Genomic DNA, 18,248 nt, shown 5'->3' with positions numbered 1-18,248 from the left:
AGAGGAAACAGTACCACCTCAGACAGTAGAGGAAACAGCACCACCTCAGACAGTAGAGGAAACAGCACCACCTCAGACAGTAGGGGAAACATCCCCACCTCAGACAGTAGAGGAAACAGCACCACCTCAGACAGTAATGGAAACAGCACCACCTCAGACAGTAGAGGAAACAGCACCACCTCAGACAGTAGGGGAAACATCCCCACCTCAGACAGTAGAGGAAACAGCACCACCTCAGACAGTAGGGGAAACAGCACCACCTCAGACAGTAGAGGAAACAGCACCACCTCAGACAGTAGAGGAAACAGCACCACTGTCTACCACACCTCAGACAGTAGGGGAAACAGCCCCACCTCAGACAGTAGAGGAAACAGCCCCACCTCAGACAGTAGAGGAAACAGCCCCACCTCAGACAGTAGAGGAAACAGCCCCACCTCAGACAGTAGGGGAAACAGCCCCACCTCAGACAGTAGAGGAAACAGCACCACCTCAGACAGTAGAGGAAACAGCACCACCTCATACAGTAGGGGAAACAGCACCACCTCAGACAGTAGAGGAAACAGCCCCACCTCAGACAGTGGAGGAAACAGCCCCACCTCAGACAGTAGAGGAAACAGCACCACCTCAGACAGTAGAGGAAACAGCACCACCTCAGACAGTAGAGGAAACAGCACCACCTCAGACAGTAGAGGAAACAGCACCACCTCAGACAGTAGAGGAAACAGCACCACCTCAGACAGTAGAGGAAACAGCACCACCTCAGACAGTAGAGGAAACAGCACCACCTCAGACAGTAGAGGAAACAGCACCACCTCAGACAGTAGAGGAAACAGCCCCACCTCAGACAGTAGAGGAAACAGCACCACCTCAGACAGAAGAGGAAACAGCCCCACCTCAGACAGAAGAGGAAACAGCCCCACCTCAGACAGTAGAGGAAACAGCACCACCTCAGACAGTAGAGGAAACAGCACCACCTCAGACAGTAGAGGAAACAGCACCACCTCAGACAGTAGAGGAAACAGCACCACCTCAGACAGAAGAGGAAACAGCACCACCTCAGACAGTAGAGAAAACAGCACCACCTCAGACAGTAGAGGAAACAGCACCACCTCAGACAGTTTGAGGAAACAGCACCACCTCAGACAGTAGAGGAAACAGCACCACCTCAGACAGTAGAGGAAACAGCCCCACCTCAGACAGTAGAGGAAACAGCACCACCTCAGACAGTAGAGGAAACAGCACCACCTCAGACAGTAGAGGAAACAGCACCACCTCAGACAGTAGAGGAAACAGCACCACCTCAGACAGTAGAGGAAACAGCCCCACCTCAGACAGTAGAGGAAACAGCACCACCTCAGACAGTAGAGGAAACAGCACCACCTCAGACAGTAGAGGAAACAGCACCACCTCAGACAGTAGAGGAAACAGCACCACCTCAGACAGTAGAGGAAACAGCACCACCTCAGACAGTAGAGGAAACAGCACCACCTCAGACAGTAGAGGAAACAGCACCACCTCAGACAGTAGAGGAAACAGCCCCACCTCAGACAGTAGAGGAAACAGCACCACCTCAGACAGAAGAGGAAACAGCCCCACCTCAGACAGAAGAGGAAACAGCCCCACCTCAGACAGTAGAGGAAACAGCACCACCTCAGACAGTAGAGGAAACAGCACCACCTCAGACAGTAGAGGAAACAGCACCACCTCAGACAGTAGAGGAAACAGCACCACCTCAGACAGAAGAGGAAACAGCACCACCTCAGACAGTAGAGGAAACAGCACCACCTCAGACAGTAGAGGAAACAGCACCACCTCAGACAGTTTGAGGAAACAGCACCACCTCAGACAGTAGAGGAAACAGCACCACCTCAGACAGTAGAGGAAACAGCCCCACCTCAGACAGTAGAGGAAACAGCACCACCTCAGACAGTAGAGGAAACAGCACCACCTCAGACAGTAGAGGAAACAGCACCACCTCAGACAGTAGAGGAAACAGCACCACCTCAGACAGTAGAGGAAACAGCCCCACCTCAGACAGTAGAGGAAACAGCACCACCTCAGACAGAAGAGGAAACAGCCCCACCTCAGACAGAAGAGGAAACAGCCCCACCTCAGACAGTAGAGGAAACAGCACCACCTCAGACAGTAGAGGAAACAGCACCACCTCAGACAGAAGAGGAAACAGCACCACCTCAGACAGTAGAGGAAACAGCACCACCTCAGACAGTAGAGGAAACAGCACCACCTCAGACAGTAGAGGAAACAGCACCACCTCAGACAGTTTGAGGAAACAGCACCACCTCAGACAGTAGAGGAAACAGCACCACCTCAGACAGTAGAGGAAACAGCACCACCTCAGACAGTAGAGGAAACAGCACCACCTCAGACAGTAGAGGAAACAGCACCACCTCAGACAGTTTGAGGAAACAGCACCACCTCAGACAGTTGAGGAAACAGCACCACCTCAGACAGAAGAGGAAACAGCATCACGGCATTCCAATAAAAAGCAGTATACATTCCGCTGTTCTGTCGTGATGATGTCACAGTGGGAAAATAATGTGTTGTTGTTTGCAGTAACTTCTTTGTTGTTGTAATACATTTAGTTGTTTTGTCAACAATACGTTTGTTTTCTGTCCCTGTTCCCTCTTCACCCTGTAGTTTTTACAGACGCTCCCCAACCCCCTGGCTGTAACCCTTCTAATTTAGTGTTCCCTGCTTGGACAACACGTGTGAAATTCTTGGTCTCCTGCAGCGTTTTGGAACTGACTCTAACCAGTCAGGCTTCAAGACCGGTTGTTCAACCCAGACTGCGCTTCTCTTTGTCACGGAGGCTCTCCGCTCTGCCAGAGCTGACTCTCTCTCTCCTCTGTTCTCGTCCTCCTACATCTATCCGCTGCCTTGGACACCATGAACCATCAGATCCTCCTCTCCACCCTCTGAGGCCTGGGCGTCTCAGGCTCTATCAGATCCTCCTCTCCACCCTCTCAGGGCTGGGCGTCTCAGGCTCTATCAGATCCTCCTCTCCACCCTCTGAGGCCTGGGCGTCTCAGGCTCTATCAGATCCTCCTCTCCACCCTCTGAGGGCTGGGCGTCTCAGGCTCTATCAGATCCTCCTCTCCACCCTCTCAGGGCTGGGCGTCTCAGGCTCTATCAGATCCTCCTCTCCACCCTCTGAGGCCTGGGCGTCTCAGACTCTATCAGATCCTCCTCTCCACCCTCTCAGGGCTGGGAGTCTCAGGCTCTATCAGATCCTCCTCTCCACCCTCTCAGGGCTGGGCGTCTCAGGCTCTATTAGATCCTCCTCTCCACCCTCTGAGGGCTGGGAGTCTCAGACTCTATCAGATCCTCCTCTCCACCCTCTCAGGGCTGGGAGTCTCAGGCTCTATCAGATCCTCATCTCCACCCTCTCAGGGCTTTGTGGGAGGAGGAACAGAGGGGCACTCTAAACCCCTACCTTCAGGCTATGGTCACATCCCAACCCGAGCACTCTATTCTAAACCTCTACCTTCAGACTATGGTCACACCCCAACCCGAGCACTCTGTTCTAAACCCCTACCTTCAGACTATGGTCACACCCCAACCCGAGCACTCTATTCTAAACCCCTACCTTCAACACACCCCAACCCGAGCACTCTGTTCTAAACCCCTACCTTCAGGCTATGGTCACATCCCAACCCGAGCACTCTGTTCTAAACCCCTACCTTCAGGCTATGGTCACACCCCAACCTGAGCACTCTGTTCTAAATCCCTACCTTCAGGCTATGGTCACATCCCAACCTGAGCACTCTGTTCTACACCCCTACCTTCAGACTATGTTCACACCCCAACCTGAGCACTCTGTTCTAAACCCCTACCTTCAGACTATGGTCACATCCAACCCGAGCACTCTGTTCTAAACCCCTACCTTCAGACTATGGTCACACCCCAACCTGAGCACTCTGTCCTAAACCTCTACCTTCAGACTGTGGTCACACCCCAACCTGAGCACTCTGTTCTAAACCCCTACCTTCAGACTATGGTCACACCCCAACCTGAGCACTCTGTTCTAAACCCCTACCTTCAGACTATGGTCACATCCCAACCTGAGCACTCTGTCCTAAACCTCTAACTTCAGACTATGGTCACACCCCAACCTGAGCACTCTGTTCTAAACCTCTACCTTCAGACTATGGTCACACCCCAACCTGAGCACTCTGTTCTAAACCCCTACCTTCAGACTATGGTCACATCCCAACCCAAGCACTCTGTCCTAAACCTCTACCTTCAGACTATGGTCACACCCCAACCTGAGCACTCTGTTCTAAACCCGTACCTTCAGGCTATGGTCACATCCCAACCTGAGCACTCTGTTCTAAACCCCTACCTTCAGGCTATGGTCACATCCCAACCTGAGCACTCTGTTCTAAACCTCTACCTTCAGGCTATGGTCACACCCCAACCTGAGCACTCTGTTCTACACCCCTACCTTCAGGCTATGGTCACACCCCAACCTGAGCACTCTGTTCTAAACCCCTACCTTCAGGCTATGGTCACATCCCAACCTGAGCACTCTGTTCTAAACCCCTACCTTCAGACTATGGTCACATCCCAACCCGAGCACTCTGTTCTAAACCCCTACCTTCAGACTATGGTCACATCCCAACCCAAGCACTCTGTTCTAAACCTCTACCTTCAGGCTATGGTCACATCCCAACCTGAGCACTCTGTTCTAAACCCCTACCTTCAGACTATGGTCACATCCCAACCCGAGCACTCTGTTCTAAACCCCTACCTTCAGACTATGGTCACATCCCAACCCAAGCACTCTGTTCTAAACCTCTACCTTCAGGCTATGGTCACATCCCAACCTGAGCACTCTGTTCTAAACCTCTACCTTCAGGCTATGGTCACACCCCAACCCAAGCACTCTGTTCTAAACCTCTACCTTCAGGCTATGGTCACATCCCAACCCGAGCACTCTGTCCTAAACCTCTACCTTCAGGCTATGGTCACATCCCAACCTGAGCACTCTGTTCTAAACCCCTACCTTCAGGCTATGGTCACATCCCAACCTGAGCACTCTGTTCTAAACCCCTACCTTCAGGCTATGGTCACATCCCAACCTGAGCACTCTGTTCTAAACCCCTACCTTCAGACTATGGTCACATCCCAACCCAAGCACTCTGTCCTAAACCCCTACCTTCAGACTATGGTCACATCCCAACCCAAGCACTCTGTCCTAAACCCCTACCTTCAGACTATGGTCACATCCCAACCTGAGCACTCTGTTCTAAACCCCTACCTTCAGACTATGGTCACATCCCAACCCAAGCACTCTGTCCTAAACCCCTACCTTCAGACTATGGTCACACCCCAACCCGAGCACTCTGTTCTAAACCCCTACCTTCAGGCTATGGTCACATCCCAACCTGAGCACTCTGTTCTAAACCCCTACCTTCAGGCTATGGTCACACCCCAACCTGAGCACTCTGTCCTAAACCCGTACCTTCAGACTATGGTCACATCCCAACCTGAGCACTCTGTCCTAAACCCGTACCACTTCAAAGAGTATCTTATATAATCCTCCACCACTCTCACTTGACCTTACTTCCCTACTAGCCTAATCTGCTGATATGATACTTTATTGAGATGTTATGTTATTTATTTACTCTGACTGAGATACGTGGTTATTCCGCTATCTTAAGATGATTTCACTAACTGTAAATCACTCTGGATAATAGGTGTATGCTAAATCATAAATTTTGTGATGTTCAATTTCATTTCAATTAACCTAATACACTATTGATTGTTGAAGAACATAACGTTATGAGCCTAATGGGTGTATATCTGTCTGGCTGACTGCTGTTGTCATCTGTTGTCAGACATACAGTGCCTGGAGGATTTCCAAAGCCCAAAATAAACCTCATACCTGCCTTTTTGTTTGTCCTTATGAGATAGGGATGTTTATGGAAACACCAGACTCACAGTTGACAGTTGGTTTGGGCGGGGGGGAAAGAGGAACAGAGGGGATGGGGGGCCGAGGGTGGGAGGAGGAACAGAGGGGATGGGGGGTTGTGGGTGGGAGGAGGAACAGAGGGGGTGGGGGCTGTGGGTGGGAGGAGGAACAGAGGGGGTGGGGGCTGGGGGGGAGGAGGAACAGAGGGGGTGGGGGCTGGGGGGGAGGAGGAACAGAGGGGGTGGGGTGGGGGGGCATACAGGTAAGAAACATACCATCAGCTCACTTCACAGCTAGCTAGCTAACACACTGATGTAGGTTTCAGAGGTACAGTAGGATAGCTAGGCTACCTGCTGTCATACAGTTATAACACTCTCACCGCTAGGCTACCTGCTGCCATACCGTTACAACACTCTCACCGCTAGGCTACCTGCTGTCACACAGTTACAACACTCTCACCGCTAGGCTACCTGCTGTCACACAGGTTACAACACTCTCATCGCTAGGCTACCTGCTGTCATACAGGTTACAACACTCTCACCGCTAGGCTACCTGCTGTCATACAGGTTACAACACTCTCACTGCTAGGCTACCTGCTGTCATACAGGTTACAACACTCTCACCGCTAGGCTACCTGCTGTCATACAGTTACAACACTCTCACATGCCCTATGGGGCAAAAGGGTGCCATTTGGGACACCCCCCTGGTTTGAGTCAGTATTGATGTGACGTCATCAGTCAACTCATCAGGTTACACGCCCGAGTAGATGTTCCTCACAAACAACATTTCCTGTCGTGGGACATTACCTTTTCATTTCAGTAGCGGTTGGGCAAATATAATGCAACATGACAACAAACAATAGTTCTACCGTATCTTATCACCATTTGATATCTGCAAAATAATGTCCTACTTAGAAGCCACATTATACAACATTATATCATGGCTTTTGATTCATTTTCTATAAATTCATTGGAAATTCTGACAAAAACACCTGTACTCTAGTCACGCTGTGAGCAGGTGGGCAGTGACCTGATCACGGGTCAGAACCACAGCTCTCCACCAGACAAAGGGACTAAAACACCTGTACTCTAGTCACACTGTGAGCAGGTGGGCAGTGACCTGCTCACGGGTCAGAACCACAGCTCTCCACCAGACAAAGGGACTAAAACACCTGTACTCTAGTCACACTGTGAGCAGGTGGGCAGTGACCTGCTCATGGGTCAGAACCACAGCTCTCCACCAAACAAAGGGACTAAAACACCTGTACTCTAGTCACACTGTGAGCAGGTGGGCAGTGACCTGCTCACGGGTCAGAACCACAGCTCTCCACCAGACAAAGGGACTAAAACACCTGTACTCTAGTCACACTGTGAGCAGGTGGGCAGTGACCTGCTCACGGGTCAGAACCACAGCTCTCCACCAGACAAAGGGACTAAAACACCTGTACTCTAGTCACACTGTGAGCAGGTGGGCAGTGACCTGCTCACGGGTCAGAACCACAGCTCTCCACCAGACAAAGGGACTAAAACACCTGTACTCTAGTCACACTGTGAGCAGGTGGGCAGTGACCTGATCACGGGTCAGAACCACAGCTCTCCACCAGACAAAGGGACTAAAACACCTGTACTCTAGTCACACTGTGAGCAGGTGGGCAGTGACCTGCTCACGGGTCAGAACCACAGCCATCCACCAGACAAAGGGACTAAAACACCTGTACTCTAGTCACACTGTGAGCAGGTGGGCAGTGACCTGCTCACGGGTCAGAACCACAGCTCTCCACCAGACAAAGGGACTAAAACACCTGTACTCTAGTCACACTGTGAGCAGGTGGGCAGTGACCTGCTCACGGGTCAGAACCACAGCCATCCACCAGACAAAGGGACTAAAACACCTGTACTCTAGTCACACTGTGAGCAGGTGGGCAGTGACCTGCTCACGGGTCAGAACCACAGCTCTCCACCAGACAAAGGGACTATTTGCAGCGGTGGAAAAAGTACCCAAATGTCATACTTGAGTCAAAGTTTTAAAAAAAATACCTTATTAGAAAATTACACAAAGTAAAAGTGAAAGTCACCCAGTAAAATACTACTTGAGTGAAAGTCACCCGGTAAAATACTACTTGAGTAAAAGTCACCCAGTAAAATACTACTTGAGTAAAAGTCACCCAGTAAAATACTACTTGAGTAAAAGTCACCCAGTAAAATACTACTTGAGGGAAAGTCACCCAGTAAAATACTACTTGAGTGAAAGTCACCCAGTGAAATACTACTTGAGTGAAAGTCACCCAGTAAAATACTACTTGAGTGAAAGTCACCCAGTAAAATACTACTTGAGTGAAAGTCACCTAGTAAAATACTACTTGAGTGAAAGTCACCTAGTAAAATACTACTTGAGTGAAAGTCACCCAGTAAAATACTACTTGAGTGAAAGTCACCCAGTAAAATACTACTTGAGTGAAAGTCACCTAGTAAAATACTACTTGAGTGAAAGTCAACTAGTAAAATACTACTTGAGTGAAAGTCACCTAGTAAAATACTACTTGAGTGAAAGTCACCTAGTAAAATACTACTTGAGTGAAAGTCACCCGGTAAAATACTACTTGAGTGAAAGCCATCCAGTAAAATACTACTTGAGTGAAAGTCACCCAGTAAAATACTACTTGAGTGAAAGTCACCCAGTAAAATACTACTTGAGTGAAAGTCACCTGGTAAAATACTACTTGAGTGAAAGTTACCCAGTAAAATACTACTTGAGTGAAAGTTACCCGGTAAAATACTTATTGAGTGAAAGTCACCCAGTAAAATACTACTTGAGTGAAAGTCACCCAGTAAAATACTACTTGAGTGAAAGTCACCTAGTAAAATACTACTTGAGTGAAAGTCACCCAGTAAAATACTACTTGAGTGAAAGTCACCCAGTAAAATACTACTTGAGTGAAAGTCACCCGGTAAAATACTACTTGAGTGAAAGTCACCTAGTAAAATACTACTTGAGTGAATGTCACCCGGTAAAATACTAATTGAGTGAAAGTCCCCCGGTAAAATACTACTTGAGTGAAAGTCACCCGGTAAAATACTACTTGAGTGAAAGTCACCTGGTAAAATACTACTTGAGTGAAAGTCACCCGGTAAAATACTACTTGAGTGAAAGTCACCAGGTAAAATACTACTTGAGTAAAAGTCACCTGGTAAAATACTACTTGAGTGAAAGTCACCTGGTAAAATACTACTTGAGTGAAAGTCACCTGGTAAATTACTACTTAAGTAAAAGTGTAAAAGTATGTATGTAAATATCAGAAGTACATGTAAATTATAAAATATACTTAAGTATCAAAAGTAAAAGTATAAATCATTTAAAATTCCTTATATTAATCAAACCAGACGGCACCATTTAAAAAAAAATAATATTTACTCCAACACTCCGACACACCACCACTCCATCACTCCACCACTCCACCACTCCACACTCCAACACTCCGACACACCACCACTCCAACACTCCACCACTCCACCACTCCACACTCCAACACTCCGACACACCACCACTCCAACACTCCAAAACACAGACACTCCGACACGCCAACACACCGACACTCCGACACTCCGACACTCCGACACTCCACACTCCGACACTCCAACACACCACCACTCCGACACTCCGACACTCCACCACTCCGACACTCCACCACTCCATCACTCCAACACTCCACCACTCCAACACTCCATCACTCCAACACTCCACCCTCCAACACTCCGACACACCACCACTCCAACACTCCAAAACACCGACACTCCAACACTCCATCACTCCACCACTCCACCACTCCACACTCCAACACTCCGACACACCAACCCTCCAAAACACCGACACTCCGACACACCACCACTCCGACACTCCGACACTCCACCACTCCAACACTCCAACACTCCAACACTCCATCACTCCAACACTCCAACACTCCATCACTCCAACACTCCATCACTCCATCATTCCAACACTCCATCACTCCAACACTCCATCACTCCACCACTCCAACACCCCATCACTCAATCACTCCACCACTACAACACTCCACCACTCCAACACTCCATCACTCCAGCACTCCATCACTCCAACACTCCATCACTCCAACACTCCACCACTCCACCCTCCAACACTCCGACACACCACAACTCCAACACTCCAAAACACCGACACTCCAACACTCCAGCACTCCACCACTCCACCACTCCACACTCCAACACTCCGACATACCACCACTCCAAAACACTGACACTCCGACAATCCGACACACCACGACTCCGACACTCCGACACTCCACCACTCCAACACTCCATCACTCCAACACTCCAACACTCCATCACTCCAACACTCCATCACTCCATCATTCCAGCACTCCAACACTCCATCACTCCACCACTCCAACACCCCATCACTCCAACACTCAATCACTCCACCACTACAACACTCCACCACTCCAACACTCCATCACTCCATCACTCCATCACTCCAACACTCCATCACTCCAACACTCCACCACTCCATCACTCCAACACTCCATCACTCCATTACTCCAACACTCCAACACTCCATCACTCCATCACTCCAACACTCCAACACTCCAACACTCCAACACTCCATCACTCCACCACTCCAACACTCCACCACTCCAACACTCCATCACTCCAACACTCCATCACTCCAACACTCCAACACTCCATCACTCCAACACTCCATCACTCCAACACTCCAACACTCCATCACTCCAACACTCCATCACTCCAACACTCCATCACTCCAACACTCCAACACTCCATCACTCCAACACTCCAACACTCCATCACTCCAACACTCCATCACTCCAACACTCCAACACTCCAACACTCCATCACTCCAACACTCCATCACTCCAACACTCCACCACTCCATCACTCCAACACTCCAACACTCCATCACTCCAACACTCCAACACTCCATCACTCCAACACTCCATCACTCCAACACTCCATCACTCCAACACTCCATCACTCCAACACTCCAACACTCCAACACTCCAACACTCCATCACTCCACCACTCCAACACTCCAACACTCCATCACTCCAACACTCCAACACTCCATCACTCCAACACTCCATCACTCCAACACTCCATCACTCCAACACTCCAACACTCCAACACTCCATCACTCCAACACTCCATCACTCCATCACTCCATCACTCCAACACTCCAACACTCCATCACTCCAACACTCCAACACTCCATCACTCCAACACTCCATCACTCCAACACTCCATCACTCCAACACTCCATCACTCCAACACTCCAACACTCCAACACTCCATCACTCCAACACTCCATCACTCCAACACTCCATCACTCCAACACTCCAACACTCCATCACTCCAACACTCCAACACTCCATCATTCCACCACTCCAACTAAATTTACAAACAAAGCATGTGTGTTTAGTGAGTCCTCCAGATCAGAGGCAGTAGGGATGACCAGGGATGTTCTCGGTTTAGTGAGTCCTCCAGATCAGAGGCAGTAGAGATGACCAGGGATGTTATCTGTTTAGTGAGTCCTCCAGATCAGAGGCAGTAGGGATGACCAGGGATGTTCTCTGTTTAGTGAGTCCTCCAGATCAGAGGCAGTAGGGATGACCAGGGATCTTCTCTGTTTAGTGAGTCCTCCAGATCAGAGGCAGTAGAGATGACCAGGGATGTTCTCTGTTTAGTGAGTCCTCCAGATCAGAGGCAATAGGTATGACCAGGGATGTTCTCTGTTTAGTGAGTCCTCCAGATCAGAGACAGTAGGGATGACCAGGGATGTTCTCTGTTTAGTGAGTCCTCCAGATCAGAGGCAGTAGGGATGACCAGGGATGTTCTCTGTTTAGTGAGTCCTCCAGATCAGAGACAGTAGGGATGACCAGGGATGTTCTCTGTTTAGTGAGTCCTCCAGATCAGAGGCAGTAGGGATGACCAGGGATGTTCTCTGTTTAGTAAGTCCTCCAGATCAGAGGCAGTAGGGATGACCAGGGATGTTCTCTGTTTAGTGAGTCCTACAGATCAGAGTCAGTAGGGATGACCAGGGATGTTCTCTGTTTAGTGAGTCCTCCAGATCAAAGGCAGTAGGGATGACCAGGAATGTTCTCTGTTTAGTGAGTCCTCCAGATCAGAGACAGTAGGGATGACCAGGGATGTTCTCTGTTTAGTGAGTCCTCCAGATCAGAGGCAGTAGGGATGACCAGGGATGTTCTCTGTTTAGTGAGTCCTCCAGATCAGAGGCAGTAGGGATGACCAGGGATGTTCTCTGTTTAGTGAGTCCTCCAGATCAAAGGCAGTAGGGATGACCAGGAGTGTTCTCTGTTTAGTGAGTCCTCCAGATCAGAGACAGTAGGGATGACCAGGGATGTTCTCTGTTTAGTGAGTCCTCCAGATCAGAGGCAGTAGGGATGACCAGGGATGTTCTCTGTTTAGTGAGTCCTCCAGATCAGAGGCAGTAGTGATAACCAGGGATATTCTCTGTTTAGTGAGTCCTCCAGATCAGAGGCAGTAGGGATGACCAGGGATGTGCTCTGTTTAGTGAGTCCTCCAGATCAGAGACAGTAGGGATGACCAGGGATGTTCTCTGTTTAGTGAGTCCTCCAGATCAGAGGCAGTAGGGATGACCAGGGATGTGCTCTGTTTAGTGAGTCCTCCAGATCAGAGACAGTAGGGATGACCAGGGATGTTCTCTGTTTAGTGAGTCCTCCAGATCAGACAGTAGGGACGAAGAAGGATATTCTCTTGATATGGGTGTGAATTGGACCATTATACTGCCCTGCTAAGCATCCAAAATACAACGAGTACTTTTGGGTGTCAGGGAAAATGTATGGAGTAAAAAATACAGAATTTTCTATAGGAATGTAGTGAAGTAAAAGTAGTCAAGATAATGACATAGTAAAGTACATCTACCCCCCTCCCAAGATAATGACATAGTAAAGTACATATACCCCCCTCCCAAGATAATGACATAGTAAAGTACATCTACCCCCCTCCCAAGATAATGACATAGTAAAGTACATATACCCCCCTCCCAAGATAATGACATAGTAAAGTACATATACCCCCCTCCCAAGATAATGACATAGTAAAGTACATATACCCCCCTCCCAAGATAATGAAATAGTAAAGTACATATACCCCCTCCCAAGATAATGACATAGTAAAGTACATATACCCCCCTCCCAAGATAATGAAATAGTACATATACCCCCCTCCCAAGATAATGACATAGTAAAGTACATATACCCCCCTCCCAAGATAATGACATAGTAAAGTACATATACCCCCCTCCCAAGATAATGAAATAGTACATATACCCCCCTCCCAAGATAATGACATAGTAAAGTACATATACCCCCCTCCCAAGATAATGACATAGTAAAGTACATATACCCCTCCCAAGATAATGACATAGTAAAGTACATATACCCCCCTCCCAAGATAATGAAATAGTACATATACCCCCCTCCCAAGATAATGACATAGTAAAGTACATATACCCCCCTCCCAAGATAATGACATAGTAAAGTACATATACCCCCCTCCCAAGATAATGACATAGTAAAGTACATATACCCCCCTCCCAAGATAATGACATAGTAAAGTACATATACCCCCCTCCCAAGATAATGACATAGTAAAGTACATATACCCCCCTCCCAAGATAATGACATAGTAAAGTACATATACCCCCCTCCCAAAAAGGCTTCAGTACTTTGCAGTATTTTACACCACTGACTATTTGCATGCTATTTGAATCAAGCACACTGTCCTACCGCCGCGCATGCGTGTGGTGTCCACCGAAACTTGGCGTGCGTCGATGCTGTATATGAGCTCAGGCGAAGGAACTGAGTGAGGCAGTTTTATAGTTGCGCGCCTCAGACATGGACGGGACAGAGAGGAGTCGGAAGAGCTGCGCTGAGACGGATCAGGCGCAACAGCCCATGATGGAACTCAATGGAAAGGATAAGAGTGACTCGCCGTCAGATAGAGTCACGCTTAAAAAAGAAATCGGACTCCTCAGCGCATGTGCCATTATTATTGGTGAGAAAAATAAACAGCGTTTATTATAGCCTACTTCTTATGATGTGAACACAGTGGCTTTTGAAAGAGTAGCAAGGCTGTGGAAATGTGGTTGACTGTCTCACGGTCTATTGAGGATTAAAGGAGAGTAGTATGGACTCTTATCTGGTTTCTGTTCTTCCGCTTCATTCAGACATGCGGATTTGGTTCTAGTAGTATAGACTCTTATCTGGTTTCTGTTCTTCCGCTTCATTCAGACACGCGGATTTGGTTCTAGTAGTATAGACTCTTATCTGGTTTCTGTTCTTCCGCTACATTCAGACACGCGGATTTGGTTCTAGTTATGTCGTTGACATCCCGTTGTTTAGTCTACGCTATTACAGATATATAATTGTCCACGGAGAAATCAACTAACTATGTGCCGTAACATTACGCACAGACACGTTTAGTGGTTGATGAAGTCTAATCGTTACCACCGAGGCTATAGTTTGAATGGTAACGTTACCTGCTTCTGAATATCAGAGTATCTCTGAATAGGCTACAAGTTCTGGTCGACGTAAGGGAAACCTCCTGACGATGTTGCATCATATGAGAGGTGTAAGTACGGGACTTCAGGGCTACTCTACTGTTACAGACAATGCTTACGTGGCTGGATATCTCTCCGCTGATCTCAATGTGGTGCTTGGCCAAGTCGACCAAGTCGACCAGGCAAGCGTACTGTATAACACGCCGGCGGACTTTATGAATGGTCCCCTGATCTGGAGGGATACATCTACTTAGGGACCGTGTTCAATTTAGCTGTTGGCGCTTTAAACCCATACGGTCTCTGATAAACGTTAAAGGTCTTTGTTGATCAAATATCATATTTAGGTGTATTATTTGAAAAGTATCCTAATGTTATTGAAACACGTATTATTCCACACTTTAGACATTGTATTTATCATTGAACACAATTTCCCACTTATCTACATTTTGTTGTTACAGCCTGAATTTAAAATTGATTAAATATAATTTTTTTCTCACCCATCTACACACAATACCACCGCAATGACATTTTCTCAGATTTATTGAAAATGAAATACAGCAATATTTACATTTTATATAAGTATTCACACCCCTAATACTTTGTAGAAGCACCTTTGGCGGCAATTACAGCTTTGAGTCATCTAGGGTATTTCTATCAGTTGTGAGTCATCTTGGTTGTCTGTATCAGCTTTGCACATCTAGATTTGGGGATTTTCTCTCATTTTTCTTTGCAGATTTTCTCAAGCTCTGTTATTAAGTTAGATGGGGATTGGTGGTGAACAGCAATCTTCAAGTCTTTCCATGGATTTTCAATGCGATTCAAGTCTGGGCTTTGGCAAGGCCACTCACGTTCACTCACTACAGAACACCCTCTCTCCACTACAGAACACCCTCTCTCCACTACAGAACACCCTCTCTCCACTACAGAACACCCTCTCTCCACTACAGAACACCCTCTCTCCACTACAGAACACCATCCTCCCCCCCTCCCCCACTACAGAACACCCTCTCTCCACTACAGAACACCATCCTCCCCCCCTCCGCCACTACAGAACACCCTCTCCACTACAGAACACCATCCTCCCCCCCTCCGCCACTACAGAACACCCTCCTCCCCCCCTCCGCCACTACAGAACACCCTCTCCACTACAGAACACCATCCTCCCCCCCTCCCCAACTACAGAACACCTCTCCCCTCTACAGAACACCATCCTCCCCCCCTCCCCCTCTACAGAACACCCTCTCCACTACAGAACACCATCCTCACCCCCTCCACCACTACAGAACACCTCTCCCCTCTACAGAACACCCTCTCCACCCCATTGTGTGACAGACTGGCCAGACTCCTTTTAATTCAGAGTAGAGCTTGTCACAGTTCATGTTTTGTCTGCTTGCCAAGATACTTCTGAGTATTGTGAAAGTGGTATGTTGACCCCTATTTCTGAGTAGTGGATTTATGCCACGTTCTGGTCCACTATATAATCCCCTGTTCCACCCACGCTACTTATTCCCCTTTACCTCAGCTAATCACATGGCTGGTGTTTACTGGCTGGAGGGGATTTACTAACCCAACATTGGGAGCGGTTTTATTTTTTTTATCTTTACATTATCTGGGAAGGATATCTTTTGGACAAGGTCAAGTGCATTATGGGTAGTGTCTCAGTGCTCCTAATACAGTAGCACCATTCATGAAGGACAGTGTCTCAGTGCTCCTAGTGCTCCTAATACGGTAGCACCATGCATTAAGGACAGTGTCTCAGTGCTCCTAATACAGTAGCACCATGCATTAAGGACAGTGTCTCAGTGCTCCTAGTGCTCCTAATACAGTAGCACCATGCATTGAGGACAGTGTCTCAGTGCTCCTAGTGCTCCTAATACAGTAGCACCATGCATTAAGGACAGTGTCTCAGTGCTCCTAATACAGTAGCACCATGCATTAAGGACAGTGTCCCAGTGCTCCTAGTGCTCCTAATACAGTAGCACCATGCATTAAGGACAGTGTCCCAGTGCTCCTAGTGCTCCTAATGCAGTAGAACTATGCATTAAGGACAGTGTCTCAGTGCTCCTAGTGCTCCTAATACAGTAGAACCATGCATTAAGGACAGTGTCCCAGTGCTCCTAGTGCTCCTAATACAGTAGCACCATGCATTAAGGACAGTGTCCCAGTGCTCCTAGTGCTCCTAATGCAGTAGAACTATGCATTAAGGACAGTGTCTCCGTGCTCCTAGTGCTCCTAATACAGTAGCACCATGCATTAAGGACAGTGTCTCAGTGCTCCTAATACAGTGGCACCATACAGCCCGGGATCGAACCAGGGGTCTGTAGTGACGCCTTAGACTGCTGCGCCACTCGCAAACAAAATGAAGTCATCTCTGTGATGCTGGTTTCAGAAGGCAGACTGTAAAGGTCACTACTCTCTCTGCCCGTTCTGTAAACAGATTGGACCTAAGAACCTCTTCTCTACTGAAAACCTCTTCTAATGCAACTGCAGAAGGCAGATTGCAGGAGAGCAGTGTCATGTGACTCTCCTCTCTCTCTCTCTCTCTCCATCTCCGTAGCAGATATACAGGTCAACCTTTCCCTTCTCTGATTGAAGGGCCTCATCTTCGAAGTCAGAGGCAGGAAGTGGTGTAGCATGCTTGTGCTTGAACAGGAAGCTATGATTACAGAATGTAGTTTAACCCTATAGGCTGTGATGTGAATCTATAGGCTTCGCCCGCCTCTACCCAGGCTCAGCTAGCATCCACTCATTCACCTCCTTCTCATCTGAAGTCCTCAACACAGCTTCAGACACAAAGGAGGATGATGATTGGACCACAACAACAATTCTCCTCTTCCTGGTTTTCTATCTCCTTCCTCAACTGTCCCACTAAGTACTGCTTCTCAGCCAGGATCCCCAGCCATCAGTACTATAGACATCAGGTCTGAGCCAGGCTCCCCAGCCATCAGATCTGAGCCAGGCTCCCCAGCCATCAGTACTATAGACATCAGATCTGAGCCAGGCTCCCCAGCCATCAGTACTATAGACATCAGATCTGAGCCAGGCTCCCCAGCCATCAGTACTATAGACATCAGATCTGAGCCAGGCTCCCCAGCCATCAGTACTATAGACATCAGATATGAGCCAGGCTCCCCAGCCATCAGATCTGAGCCAGGCTCCCCAGCCATCAGTACTATAGACCTCAGATCTGAACCAAGCGTTTTTGGGTCACCCATTAAATCTCCATTCCGATACAACAATTTGTGAAGACACACAAAAACAAAACACAAGAGCGTTATGTAACATCCTCCCCTTCCTCTCCTCTCCTCTCCTCCCCGTTCCTCCCCTCTCCTCCTCTCTCCTCCCCTCTCTTCTCTCTCCTCCCTCTCCTCCCCGTTCCTCCCCTCTCCTCCCTCTCCTCTCCTCTCCGTTCCTCCCCTCTCCTCCTCTCTCCTCCCCTCTCCTCCTCTCCTCCCCTCTCCTCTCCTCCCCGTTCCTCCCCTCTCCTCCCTCTCCTCCCCGTTCCTCCCCTCTCCTCCCCTCTCCTCCCCGTTCCTCCCCTCTCCTCCCTCTCCTCCCCTCTCCTCCCCTCCCCTCTCCTCTCCTCCCCATTCCTCCCCTCTCCTCCCCTCTCCTCCCCTCCCATCCCCTCCCCTCTCCTCCCCTCTCTCCCCTATCCTCTCCTCCCCATTCCTCCCCTCTCCCCCCTCCCCATTCCTCCCCTCTCCTCCCCTCTCCT

At 48.6% G+C, this 18,248-nt stretch overlaps 1 protein-coding gene across 1 annotated transcript in view; it reads left to right on the top strand.

The window, feature by feature from the left end:
• Nucleotides 1-13,776: 13,776 nt before the first annotated feature.
• slc7a10a (solute carrier family 7 member 10a) overlaps nt 13,777-18,248 on the top strand; it is a 97,440-nt gene continuing 92,968 nt past the window's right edge. The window contains exon 1 of the mRNA XM_090223377.1: nt 13,777-14,025. Within this exon, the coding sequence (XP_090079503.1) occupies nt 13,866-14,025 (160 nt within the window). The 5' untranslated portion in view covers nt 13,777-13,865. The remainder of the gene's footprint in view (nt 14,026-18,248) is intronic.

Source organism: Oncorhynchus mykiss, chromosome 26 (genome assembly GCF_057628025.1).
Source record: "Oncorhynchus mykiss isolate SJ-2025 chromosome 26, ASM5762802v1, whole genome shotgun sequence".
NCBI classification, from domain to species: domain Eukaryota; kingdom Metazoa; phylum Chordata; class Actinopteri; order Salmoniformes; family Salmonidae; genus Oncorhynchus; species Oncorhynchus mykiss.
Note: the sequence above shows the minus strand (reverse complement) of the source record. Positions and strands in the feature narration are given on the sequence as shown.